At 43.7% G+C, this 14175-nt stretch overlaps 1 protein-coding gene across 1 annotated transcript; it reads left to right on the plus strand.

Moving 5' to 3' along the window:
* The first annotated feature begins 440 nt into the window (after positions 1–440).
* On the plus strand, positions 441–3339 carry LOC128561442 (vacuolar protein sorting-associated protein 4B). Its single transcript, XM_053555679.1, has one exon. It carries the CDS (start codon positions 639–641, stop codon positions 1971–1973), a length of 1335 nt encoding a protein of 444 aa, XP_053411654.1. The 5' UTR covers positions 441–638; the 3' UTR covers positions 1974–3339.
* The last annotated feature ends 10836 nt before the right edge of the window (positions 3340–14175 follow it).

A 14175-nucleotide genomic window follows, 5' to 3' on the forward strand; every position in this document is an offset into this window, starting at 1 on the left:
AGTGGCGTTAAATAAAAAATCACAAGGCATGCAAAAAAGCAGGACCATATGACCTATGAGGAGAAGTTTCCTGTGCTGGGCCTGGATATTCCGTTGTTGTGCCCTCTCTTTGCACTCTGGTGACCCTATCCCCCTGCACACCCGTGTGATAGCTGACCTACAAGCAGATCTACTGCTGGACAAGTACTTTGATGAGCACTGCAAGTATTGCTTCAGTCCTGCTCTCCTGGTGATAAGAGCTTTCAGACATAAGAGTTGAGGAAAGCAGAGCCACCACCAGTCTCTATCTGCCTGTGTGTGGAGTCTCCCAGAACCAAGCCTCTGGTGGATGGTGGAAAAGAGGCTTTTGTTGGGATGTGCTCTGTGGTGAGGCAGAAGGCACAAGGGCTTGGTAGCTGCTCACCACCAGGAAAGGAACAAAATTGTGCATTCAGGAGGAGGGTCGGGCGGCTAGTTGGGAGTGGTGGTGGTGTAGGATAAGTTCCGGAAAGGAGGCCACCGCTCAGGGCCCGAGAGCCACCCCTCCCTCCCCCCAGTTTGGGGCCCATCACACCCGGCGCGATTCGGCGTCGCTCCTGTTGGCTCTTCTCAAGCCTCGTTCACCCCCCACCCCCAGGGAACCGCCTTGGATCTCCGCCATGGCATCCACTTCCAACAACCTCCAGAAAGCAATAGATCTTGCTAGCAAAGCAGCCCAAGAAGACAAAGCGGGGAACTACGAAGAAGCCCTTCAGCTCTATCAACATGCCGTGCAGTATTTTCTTCATGTAGTTAAATATGAAGCACAGGGAGAAAAAGCCAAGCAAAGCATCAGGGCAAAGTGTACAGAATATCTTGATAGAGCAGAAAAGCTTAAAGAGTACCTGAAAAAGAAAGAGAAAAAACCACAGAAGCCGGTGAAGGAGGGACAGCCGAGTCCAGCAGATGAGAAAGGGAATGACAGTGATGGAGAAGGAGAATCTGATGACCCTGAAAAAAAGAAACTACAGAATCAACTTCAAGGTGCCATTGTTATAGAACGACCCAATGTGAAGTGGAGTGACGTTGCTGGTCTTGAAGGAGCCAAAGAAGCACTTAAAGAAGCTGTGATACTGCCTATTAAATTTCCTCATCTTTTCACAGGCAAAAGAACACCTTGGAGGGGAATCCTATTATTTGGACCACCTGGAACAGGAAAGTCCTATTTAGCCAAAGCTGTAGCAACAGAAGCAAACAACTCAACGTTTTTTTCAATATCTTCCTCTGATCTTGTTTCAAAGTGGCTAGGTGAAAGTGAGAAACTGGTTAAGAATTTATTCCAACTTGCCAGAGAGAACAAGCCCTCCATTATCTTCATTGATGAAATTGATTCTTTGTGTGGTTCAAGAAGTGAAAATGAAAGTGAAGCTGCTCGTAGAATTAAGACAGAGTTCCTAGTTCAAATGCAAGGGGTTGGTGTGGACAATGATGGAATTTTGGTTCTGGGAGCTACAAATATACCCTGGGTTCTGGATTCTGCCATTAGGCGAAGATTTGAGAAACGAATTTATATTCCTTTGCCGGAAGCCCATGCCCGAGCAGCAATGTTTAAACTGCACCTGGGGACCACTCAGAACAGTCTAACAGAAACAGACTTCCGAGAACTTGGGAAGAAAACTGACGGTTATTCAGGGGCAGATATAAGCATCATTGTACGTGATGCACTTATGCAGCCTGTTAGAAAAGTACAGTCAGCTACTCATTTTAAAAAGGTTCGGGGACCTTCCCGTGCTGATCCTAACAATCTCGTAGATGATCTCCTAACACCCTGCTCTCCAGGAGACCCTGGTGCCATTGAAATGACATGGATGGATGTCCCTGGGGATAAACTTTTGGAGCCAGTGGTTTGCATGTCGGATATGTTGAGGTCACTCTCCAACACAAAACCCACAGTCAATGAACATGACTTGTTGAAATTAAAGAAGTTTACAGAAGATTTTGGTCAAGAAGGCTAAACCAAAGAAGAGGAGGATGTTTACCATATGTATTGTTCCTTCCATAGATATTTTTTGCCTTTCTTGAGTAGCATCCAGATTATTTCCAGTGAAACTCTTTTACCACAGGGAAATTATACATCTTACTTCAGAGTTCCTTTAAGTTTTATATTGTACTTTTTCTCCATTATGTATCAAATGCTCCTATTAATAAATAGTATAAAATAATAGGTTATAAAGAAATGAGTGCTACATGAATGGCAAAAAAAGGAAATTACCCATTAAAAAAATGTATTAGAAATTGACATACAAATCTTTAAAATTTTCATGAATGGTGGTCTTTATAAAGAGCATTTATCATTCATTTCTTTTGGACTAAAATGAAATAGGGCTTATTTTATATTTTTAAAACGTTCTTCAACATCCATTTTTATTAACAATGTAAAATTTATTTACTAAAAATTAAAAATGATAGAATCTTTACTCTCAGGGATGGGCAATAAAAAGCAAAGAGCACTGCGATTGGGTTTGAAAGATTTTGAATTGAGTTACAGCCAGTGCTCTTACTGATTTTAATAGGTTGATTCCTGTGTAGATTTAAAGAGTTTATTTAAAAGCAGCAAGCTTTTATATTTAATTAAATTATACCTTTCACTGTGCAATCTCAAGAGAAAGACTTTCTAAATTACACATTGTCTTTACCTTGAAGAAGAAAATTGTCTATTTCAGTGTCTGTCTATAGCAGGATTGACCAAAACAGGTGGTAAATAAGTATGTAATTTTAAAATAACTGTCATGAAATACTGTAATAGGAACCTTTGATGATAAGGAAATAGTCTCCCTTTGGATTATGGGAACTTTCATATGTGTAATGTTGGTGTATGTGTGTACATATATATATTATATAAATTTCTTTTTTTAATGTAAGGTAGTAGTATACGATCTTGTCTTTCACCTTTTAAGTTCAGGGAACAGTTTGTCCTGGCCACAGGACATGTTAGCTATCTAATGCTTCATAAAGCTTTAGAAATGAGTTCATGACTCATTAATAAAATACAAACATGGTAATTATTTTAATATCTTCAAATAATCTGAGGGTGTGTGTTATACACTTTAGCATCAACACTAAGTTGTGCCTTCTACATTTGCATTGGCTATACATGCAAAAGATTATTAAGTTAGTTAGAATGAGGTAGATTGCTTAATTACTATGAAGTTCTTCATTGCAAATGCTATAGAATAACTTGCATTTTTAAAGTATATTTGCACATTTTACATATTATGGTATATGGTTGCCTTTGGGTTTTCTGTACAGATTGTTTTTGTTAATATTAAATGGAAATCATAGGCCTGAAACATGGTGTTCTTACATGAAGTAAATTGATATATCCTAAAAAAAAAAAAAAAAAAAAAAAAAAAACAAAATTGTGCATTCAAAGCTTGAGATGGCCAAGACAGGAGGCACCAAACAAGAGTCATGTGGAGGAAACTGTGAGCACCAGCTGTGGAGAGGCGGCAGCAGCAGCCACCCCATTTGTGAGCTCCTTTAATCAATTCCACGTGGGGAGCTTCCAGGAGATGGCCAGACCTGGATGAGGCCTCAGAAGATAGTGGATCTGGACAGAACTGGGGTGGGAAGCAGGCCTTGGGCTTCTCACCTCTGTCAGTGGAGTATTCCCAGGTTTGTCTTTCCTAAGGCTGACCAACAGAAATTGTACTCCTAGAATTTGTATAATGTTAATCTATTTTAGCCACTTGTTTATTTTATGGCATACAATGACAAGTGATTCAACTAAAAGCCTTAGGATTTCTAGGATATTTATACATATTAGAAGACAAATATTTATCCTTAGCATGGTTCAAGCAAAAAATGATAGCAACTTTTTCTGTCCATAAATCATCCTTCATGTAGGAACATCAGAATTCACACAACCTAAGGAAAGTGGCCCAAATGAAGCCAGAGTCTCCTGTATATCTCCCCTCTTCAGACTGACCACGTCATGCAGCCATTTATTCATTTGCTCTAAAATAAAAGTACATGAATGGGGAGGAGCATGGCTGCTTCGCCTATTTTCCTAAAGGCCATACGAAATGGAAATAACTGGTTTATCTGTATCTTTTCCTGTTTTTCACCCAAGTACCAGGAAACTGAAATAACTCTCATCTGAGCACCAACCAAAGAGATTCTGTGAGGAATAAAACATAACCTGATGCCACATTCATCTTCCTCTGAAACAGAAGGACAATTAGACCCCGTTGTCAGCCTGACCCCAGTCTGTACAGGACATCATCAATTCTCAAAATCGTGCTGGTGAGAGGGTTCACAGTGACCCTGGGCTGATGCCCGCGTAGTAATCCAGTCAGAAGAGCCTCAGGCTGACTCTTTGTCATGAGGAAAGAGAACTTGACCTGGTTGAGCAGCTGAACCTGAACCCAGGCATAGTAATACCCATTTTGGAGCAGTTAACCCCTTGATATAAGGAAGGGCAAGAATAACTTTCTCCAGTAATACAGCGTATGGACAAGTATAGTTGTGACCATGGCTCCAGATATTTTGTGACCCTGACCTCACATTGCTGAAGTACATATTCATGCTTACAGATTCTGCCACCAGATTCTGTTTATGCCAAGAGTCCCTGACAAAACTGCCGGTCACTGGGAAACATCTGGAAACTCAAAGGACCCTCCTCTGAAAAGGGGGCTCTAAGATGCCTATGTTTGCCCTCTTATGGATTCAGGAAGGTCTTCCCTGTGTTTTCTGTACCTCCTTAATTCTTTTTTTTTTTTTTTTTGTAGAGACAGAGTCTCACTTTACCGTCCTCAGTAGAGTGCCATGACGTCACAGGACTCACAGCAACCTCCAGCTCTTGGGCTTCCGCAATTCTCCTGCCTCAGCCTCCCGAGCAGCTGGGACTACAGGCGCCTGCCACAATGCTTGGCTATTTTTTTGTTGCAGTTCGGCCGGGGCTGGGTTTGAACCCGCCACCCTTGGTATATGGGGCTGGCGCCCTACTCACTGAGCCACAGGCACCACCGCCCTTTTTTTTTTTCGAGACAGTTTCACTATGTAGCTCTCAGTAGAGTGCTGTGACATCACAGCTCATAGCAACCTCAAACTCTTGGGCTTAAGCAATTCTCTTGCCTCAGCCTCCCAAGTAGTTGGGACTATAGGCACCTGCCATAACACATGGCTATTTTTTTTTGCAGTTTTTGGCTGGGGCTGGGTTTGAACCTGCCACCTCTGGTATATGGAGCCGGCAGCCTATTCCTTTGAGCCATAGGCACCGCCGAACACACAGCTATTTTTAGAGATGAGGTCTCGCTTTGGCTCAGGCTGGTCTCAAGCTCCTGAGCTCAGGCAATCCACCCTCCTTGGCCTTGCAGAGTGCTGGGATTACAGGTGTGTGCCTGGCTATGTACATCCTTAATTCAAAGTATATCCCTGTCTTGTGAATTTCAGGTGGAGGCCGGCCCTTATGTGCAGATTCTCTCTCAGTGGCATCAACCTGGCTCTGCATTCTTGGATATTACAGCCAGGTGAGGAAAAGAGGCTGCTCTAACACCTTATTAAGGATATCGACCTGAAAGGAAGAAGTCAAAGCAAAATTAATAGTAGAGAGTTTATTTGGGGCAAGGTAAAAGATTGCAAGCTGGGGAGATAAATTCAAGGTTGTCCTAAATATATAGCTTGAGTAGTAGCAGGAACATATTGTGTTTTTACAGATAAAAAAGGGAGCAGGGATGAATCAAAGTTGCTTGTGAAAAATGCTCAAGATGAACAGAAATAACATGAATAACTGTGCATTATTAAGGGTGTGAGTTATGGATATTAGGTTAACTTATAGCCACTTGTGGCAATAACTGGAAGTTTCATGAGATGAATACATAACTCAAGGGGAAAAAATGATAGGATTATGTTCTCATTTTATTGTCTCTCCAGGTATAATAATTAAATAGGCCTTGCAATCTTTACAACAGCAATAACAACAAAAGAATAAACATCAATTGAAACTGAGCCAGACTCAGCTGAGCTTAAAAGGAGCAGATGAGCCCATTACTCGTACAACATTCTATAAGTTTCAAAGCTAGAGAAAATATTAAGTAGAAGCATGGAAGATATATATATTTAAAAAAAATTTTTTTTAATTTTTAATTCAGTTTGCTTGTTCATTCTTCTTTGTTTGAAGTACTCCTTTTTTGTTCATTTTCTTCTTTCTCTGGCGGTGCTGGCTGTTTTTCATGTTGTTAGTAGGGGTCTTACTCTGGCTCACTGCTGCTCATACGGGTCTTGAACCTCTGAGCTCAGACAATCCACCCGCCTCGACCTCCCATAGTGCTGGGACTACAGGCGTGAGCCACCACACCCGGCCGGAAGACATATATATATATATATATTTTTTTTTTTTTGTAGAGACAGAGTCTCACTTTGTGACCCTCAGTAGAGTGCTGTGGCGTCACAGCCCACAGCAACCTCCAACTCCTGAGTTTAGGCGATTCTCTTGCCTCAGCCTCCCGAGTAGCTGGGACTACAGGCACCCGCCACAACACCCAGCTATTTTTTTGTTGCAGTTTGGCCGGGGCTGGGTTTGAACCCACCACCCTCGGTATATTGGACCGGCGCCCCACCCACTGAGCCACAGGCACCGCCCGGAAGATATATTTTTAAAAGACCTGAATTGAACATGTAGAGCTAAAAATAAGAATATCTGCAAGGGTGAAAATTCTAGATGGAATTACTGGCAGATTAGACATTGCTAGGTAAAATACTGATTAATTTGAAGGCAGCAATAGAAACATCACAAACTAAAATGAAAACACACAAAGAAGACTGAAAGAATAAGATATCAGTGAGGTATAGGACAACTTCTAGCAGTGTAATTTTTGTGCAATTGGAGCCTCCATAGAATGGGGAGAGAAAGAAATACTTGAAGAAATATTGGTGAAAAAAAGCCTAAATCTGAAGAAATTTGTGAATGCACAGATCCAAGATATACAGTGAACTTCAAGCACAAGAAACATAGAGAACCTAAACCAAGGTGTATCAGAATCAAATTTCTCAAAATCAGTGATAAACGCTCAGTTCCTGTAGCACAGCGGTTATGGCGCCAGCCACATACACACAGGCTGGTGGGTTTGAATCTGCCCCAGGCCAGTTAAACAACAACTACAGCAAAAAAATAGCCGGGTATTGTGGCAGGCACCTGTAATCCCAGCTACTTAGGAGACTGAGGCAAGAGAATCGCTTAAACCCAAGAGTTGGAGGTGCTGTGAACTGTGACACTACAGCACTGTACTGAGGGCAACATAGTGAGACTCTGTCTCAAAAAAAAAAAAATCTGTGATAAAGAGAAAATTTTCAGTGTAGCTAGAGTAAAAATGTTGGGGAAAAAAAGAACAAGAAAACCATGTTTCATATAGGGACAACAAAAATAAGATTAGCAGATTGTGCATTGGGAACAATGTAAGCAAGAAGATGGTGAGCAAGTACCAAAGAAGAACAAGAACATTCCAAGTACCAAAGAAACACGCTGTTTCCTAGAATTCTGTTTTTTAAATTCCAAAACATTAAGGGGGTACACAAATTTTTGTTACATGGATACATTCTCTGCAGTCCCCAACATTTTTCACACCAGACACTGGTTTCATGGAAGACAAATGTTCCATGGTCTGGATGTGGGGGAAGGGACCATTAGAGTGTCATAAGGAGCATGCGACCTAGATCCCTCCCACGCGACCTAGATCCCTTGCCTGTACATTTACAGTAGGGTTCATGGTTGCTCATATGAGAATCTAATGCTGCCACTGCTGTGACAGGAAGTGGAGCTCCAGTAGTGATGTGAGCAATGGGGAGTGGCTGTAAATAGAAATGAAGGTTTGCTTACTTACCTGCCACTCACCCTCTGTTGTGTGGCTTGGGCCCAGTGGCCTAGGGTTTTTTTTTTTGGCGGGGTAGGGATGGGTTTGAGCCCGCCACCTCTGGCATATGGGGCCGGCGCCCTACTCTGTTGAGCCACAGGTGCTGCCCAGTGGCCTACGGTTTGAGAACTGCAGCCCTATCAGGAGAAAGGTCACTGTACTCAGTAAGCAATTTTTTATCCTTCACTCCCAACTTCCCCCTTCTTAGTTTATGCCTTTTGTGCCCAGGTGCAACCATTATTTAGCTGCCATTTATTAGTGAGAATATGTGGTGTTTGTTTTTCCATCAGTGAGATACTTAGGATAATGTTCCCAGTTCCCTGCAAGTTTCTACAAATAACATTACAGGTAGTCCCCAGGTTATGAATGAAGTAGGTTCTGTAGGTTTGTTCTTAAGTTAAATTTATATACAAGTTGGAACTGAGTAAATTACCTATTACCTATCACTTGTAATAGTCTCCACTCACAAGTGTGAGTCTTACATCAGTCAGATGTTTGTAACTCAGGGACTTACTGTAATAGTCTCCATTCTTTTTATTTTGGAGACAGAGTCTCACTTTGTCACAGTAGGTAGAGTGCCATGGCATCATAGCTCACAGCAACCTCAAACTCTTGGATACAAGTCATCCTCTTACCTCAGTCTCCCAAGTAGCTGGGACTACAGGCGCCCATACTCTCCATTCTGAAGTTTGAGTTGTATGTAAGTCAAATGTTTGTAACTTGGGGATGTTTGTATTTCATTCTTTTTAATGGCTAAGTAGTACTCTGTGATGTGTGTGTATACCACATTTTCTTTATCCACTCATGTATTGCACTTAGTATGATCCCATATCTTTGCAAATGTGATTGTGCTGCTGTGATAAACATTTGCGTGTAGGCGCCTTTTTTTTCTTTGCAATAGAGTCTTACTCTGTCACCCAGGATAGAGTACAGTGGCAAAATCATAGCTCATAGCAACCTCAAACTCCTGGGTGCAAGCAATCCTCCTGCTTCAGCCTCCCGAGTAGTTGGAACTACACAGGCTTGTACCACCATACCTGGCCAATTTTTCTATCTTTTGTAGAGACAGGATCTCATTCTTTTTTTTTTTTTTGAGACAGTGTCTCACTATGTCACCCTCAGTAGACTGCAGTGGTGTCATAGCTCACAGCAACCTCAAACTCTTGAGCTTAAGCGATTTTCCAAGTAGCTGGGACTACAGGCGCCCGACACAACACCTGGCTATTTTTTTTTTTTTTTGGCCGGGGCTAGGTTTGAACCTGCCACCTCCGGCATATGGGACCGGCGCCCTACTCCTTGAGCCACAGGCGCCGCCAACACCTGGCTATTTTTTATTGCAGTTGTCAGTATTGTTTAGCTGGCCCGGGCTGGGTTTGAACCCTCCACCCTTAGTGCATGTGGCCAGCGCCATAATCACTGTGCTACGGGTCTCACTCTTGCTGGAGTTCGTCTCCAGCTCCTGAACTCAAGCGATCCTCCCACCTCAGCCTCCTAGGCATGAGCTACTGTGCCTGACCATAGATATCTTTTTGATAAGATGACTTTATTTTTTCTTTTGGGTAGAGCAATCTTTGAGGAATCTCTTTTAGGAATCTCCAGACTGTTTTCCATAGAGGTTGTGATAATTTGTTGTCCTGCTAATAGTGTGTAAGCATTCCTTTCTCTCTGGCTGCAGAGAGATAATGGCCATTCTGACAGGGGTAAAGTGGTATCTCATTGTAGTTTTAATTTGCATTTCCCTGATAATTAGTGATGTTGAACATTTCTTCATATGTCTGTTGGCCAATTGTCTATCTTGTTTTGAAAAATTCTCTTCATGTCTTTTGCCCACTTTTTGATGTGGTTGTGGGATTTTTTTTTTTTTTAAGAGACAGACTCTCACTTTATCACCCTCAGTAGAGTGCTATGGTGTCACAGCTCACAGCAACCTCCAACTCCTGGGTGTAGGCGATTCTCTTGTCTCAGCCTCCCGAGTAGTTGGGACTACAGGTGTCTGCCACAATGTCTAGCTATTGTTTTGTTGCAGTTTGGCTGGGACCAGGTTCAAACCCGCCATCCTTGGTATTGGGTCCAGTGCCCTACCCACTGAGCCACAGGCACCACCTGGGATTTATTTTGTTTTGTTTGAGTTCTTTATAGATTATGGAAATTAGTCCTTTGTCGGGTGTATATTTGTGAATATTTTCTCCTATTCTCTAAGTTGCCTGCTTACTCTATTATTTCCTTTTCTGTGTAGAAGCTTTTTAATTTAAGTCCCATTTATTTATTTTTGTTTCTGCGATGTATTTGCCCCCTTGGGGTATTAATCATAAATTCTTTAACTAGGCCTATGTTAAGAAGAGATTTACCTATCTTTTATTCTAGAATTATTATGGTTTCATGTCTTACATTTAAGTCTGTAGTCTATCCCTGAATGATGAATCTCACTATGTCATCCTCAGTAGAGTGCCTTGGCATCACAGCTCACAGCAACCTCAAACTCTTGGGCTCTTGGATTCTCTTGCCTCAGCCTTCCAAGGAGCTGGGATTATAGGCACTGCCACAATGCCCGGCTATTTTTTTGTTGTAGTTGTCATTGTTGTTTAGCAGGCCTGGGCTGGTTTAGAACCTGTCAGCCTGGTGCATGTGGCTGGCGCCCTACCCACTGAACTACAGGCACTGAGCCCTCAATGTATATTATTGTCTGCTTTGTCAAAGATCAGTTGGTCATAGCTATATGGTTTTTTTTTTTTTTGTAGAGACAGAGTCTCACTGTACCGCCCTCGGGTAGAGTGCCGTGGCGTCACATGGCTCACAGCAACCTCTAACTCTTGGGCTTACGCGATTCTCCTGCCTCAGCCTCCCGAGCAGCTGGGACTACAGGCGCCCGCCACAACGCCCGGCTATTTTTTGTTGTTGTTGTTGCAGTTTGGCCGTGGCTGGGTTTGAACCCACCACCCTCAGCATATGGGGCCGGTGCCCTACTCACTGAGCCACAGGCGCTGCCCAGCTATATGGTTTTATTTCAGGGATCTCTATTCTGTACCATTGGTCTCTTGCTCCACCTTTATACCAGTATCATGTTGTTTTGGTTACTATAGCCTTCCTTATAGTATAATTTGAAGTCAGGTAATGTGACAAAAAGAATAAATCCACACACTTTATGGGGGCAAGACATGATTGCAAGAGGGACTTTACCTAACAATTGCAATCAGTGTAACCTGGCTTATTGTACCCTCAATGAATCCCCAACAATAAAAAAAAAAAAAAATAATAAATCCAGATTTGTTCTTTTTTTGCTTAAGAATGTTTTGGCTAGGTGGTGCCTGTAGCTCAGTGGGCAGGGCACTGGCCACATACACCAAGGCTGGTGGGTTCGAACCTGGCCCAGGCCTGCTAAAACAACAAATGATAATTGCCACAAAAAAAATAGCCGGGCACTGTGGCTGGCGCCTGTAGTCTTAGCTACTTGGGAGGCTGAGGCAAGAGAATCACCGAAGCCCAAGAGTTAGAGGTTGCTGTGAGCTATAACGCCACAGCACTCTACCTAGGGCGACAGCTTGAGACTCTGTCTCAAAAAAAAAAAAAAAAGAATGTTTTGGCTATTTGGGCTTTTTTCTGATTCCAAATGAAACTTAAGATTATTTTCTCTATAGCTGTGCATTGTGGTGGGCACCTGTAGTCCCAGCTACTTGGGAGGCTGGGGCAAGAGAATCACTGAAGATCAAGAGTTTGGGGCGGCGCCTGTGGCTCAGTGAGCAGGGCGCCAGCCCCATATACCGAGGGTGGCAGGTTCAAACCCAGCCCCGGCCAAACTGCAACAAAAAAATAGCCGGGCGTTGTGGCGGGCACCTGTAGTCCCAGCTACTAGGGAGGCTGAGGCAGGAGAATCGCCTAAGCCCAGGAGTTGGAGGTTGCTGTGAGCTGTGTGACGCCACGGCACTCTACTGAGGGCAATAAAGTGAAACTCTGTCTCTACAAAAAAAAAAAAATTAAAAAAAAAAAGATCAAGAGTTTGAGGTTGCTGTGAGCTGTGACTCTATAGCACTCTACAGAGGGCAACATAGTGAAACTCTGTCTCAAAAAAAAAATTTTTTTTTTTTTTGTAGAGACAGAGTTTCACTTTATCGCCCTCGGTAGAGTGCCGTGGCGTCACACAGCTCACAGCAACCTCCAACTCCTGGGCTTAGACGATTCTCCTGCCTCAGCCTCCCGAGTAGCTGGGACTACAGGCGCTTGCCACAACGCCCGGCTATTTTTTTGCTGCAGTTTGGCGGGGGCCGGGTTTGAACCCGCCACCCTTGGTATATGGGGCCGGCGCCCTGCTCACTGAGCCACAGGCACCGCCACAAAAAAAAAAAATTTTTTTTCTAGAGGCCGAGTGCAGTGGCTCACATCTGTAATCCTAGCATTCTGGCAGGCCAAGGCGCATGGGTTGTCTGAGCTCATGGGTTTGAGACCAGCCTGAGAAAGAGTGAGACTCTGTCTCTAAAAATAGCCGGGGCGTGGTTCAGCGCCTGGGGCTCAAGCGGTTAAGGCGCCAGCCACATACACCTGAGCTGGCGGGTTCGAATCCAGCCTGGACCTGCCAAACAACAATGATGGCTGCAACCAAAAAATAGCTGGGCACTGTGGCGGGCGCCTGTAGTCCCAGCTACACGGGAGGCAGAGGCAGGAGAATCGCTTGAGCCCAGGAGTTGGAGGTTGCTGTGAGCTGTGATGCCATAGCTCTCTACCCAGGGCGACAGCTTGAGGCTCTGTCTCAGAAAAAAAAAAAATAGCCAGGTGTTGTGGTGGGCACCTGTAGTCCCAGTTACTTGGGAGGCTGAGGCAAGAGAATCACTTGAGCCCAAGAGTTTGAGGTTGCTGCAAGCTATGATGCCACAGCACTCTATCAAGGGCAACAAAGTGAGACTCTGTCTCAAACAAAACAAAACACACAACATTATTTTTTCTAGATCTATAAAGTAAGACATTGGTATTTTAATGGGGATTACATTGAACAGGCAAATTACTCTGGACAGAGTGGACATTTTAACAATGCTTTTTCTACTGATCCATGAGCGTGGGATGATTTTCCATTTGTTTGTGTCATCTATGATTTCTTTCATCAGTATTTTGCAGTTCTCCTTCTAGAGATATTTCACCTTCCTGGTTAAATATATTCCTAAGCATTTCATTTTCTTCATAGCTTTTGTAAATGGTGTTGAGTCCTTGATTTGACTCTCAGCTTGACTATTGACTTGTGTGCATTGATTTTGTAACCTGAAACTTTGTTGAATTTATTTATCAATTCTAGGAGTCCTCTCGTGGAGTCTTTAGGGTTTTCTAGATACAGGATCATATTGTTGATAAGCAGGGATAATTTGACATCCTTTTTGTTTCATCAGACCTCTATACAGCGTGTCCATAAAGTTGGTGTAGTTGGTGAGCAATTTAAAATAGGGGAGGGGCGCCCACAGAGAGGAGTCAGTTTGGGCTGCAGCTGCTCTGGGCATGAGGAGGTGATCGCAGGCTGAGACCGTACAGGGTGTGGGAGTGGGGATCTGTGGTGTGGTGAGGCTGTAGATTGTATGCCAGGATGGGGGAGGAAGATGAATAGTCAGGGCCATATCCTAAGCCCATCAGCCCTTGGCATAGAGGGAAAGGACCCTTGTTTGGAGGAGAGCAGTCCCACACACAGGTCCTCTGGCCTTTGCTCCTCATTTTCAAACCCTGGAGCGTAGGGGTAGTAATCACCACGTCATGGGCACACAGAACATCCTGTCCGTGGTTCCTCTTCTGCCCCAGCTCTGGCCTAACTCTACAGTCGCCCACACCTGACCTCTCATTCCAGTGGGGTGAGGGGCAGGGTGAGGGTGTCTATTGCACACTGACTTGGTGTCTGTTTATTCTGTACACTGGAATAGCAGTGGTTTGTATTTCAAGCTGAGTGGAAACGTCCCAAGCCCCAGCACTGCTCAGCTGGGCATTTTGGAAGGAGCCTTTAATCCCAGGCTGAGACAAGAGAATCGCTTAAGCCCAAGAGTTTGAGGTTGCTATGCGATGTGACAGCATGGCACTCTACCAAGGGCGACATAGTGAGACTATCTCAAAAAACAAAACAAAAAGATCAGATGGCTATAAGAGACTAGTTTTATCTCTTGCTTTTCTTTTTTTTTTTTTTAATAGAGACAGAGTCTCATTTTATAGCCCTCGGTAGAGTGCTGTGGCATCACACAGCTCATAGCCGTGGCATCACACAGCTCACAGCAACCTCCAACTCCTGGGCTTCAGCGATTCTCTTGCCTCAGCCTCCCGAGTAGCTGGGACTACAGGCGCCCGCCAC

The sequence above is a fragment of the Nycticebus coucang genome, chromosome 12 (genome assembly GCF_027406575.1).
Source record: "Nycticebus coucang isolate mNycCou1 chromosome 12, mNycCou1.pri, whole genome shotgun sequence".
Taxonomy (NCBI): Eukaryota; Metazoa; Chordata; class Mammalia; order Primates; family Lorisidae; genus Nycticebus; species Nycticebus coucang.

Excerpts from the sequence above, each read along its gene's own strand:
- LOC128561442 (XM_053555679.1), top strand. The coding sequence starts at position 639 with ATGGCATCCACTTCCAACAACCTCCAGAAAGCAATAGATCTTGCTAGC.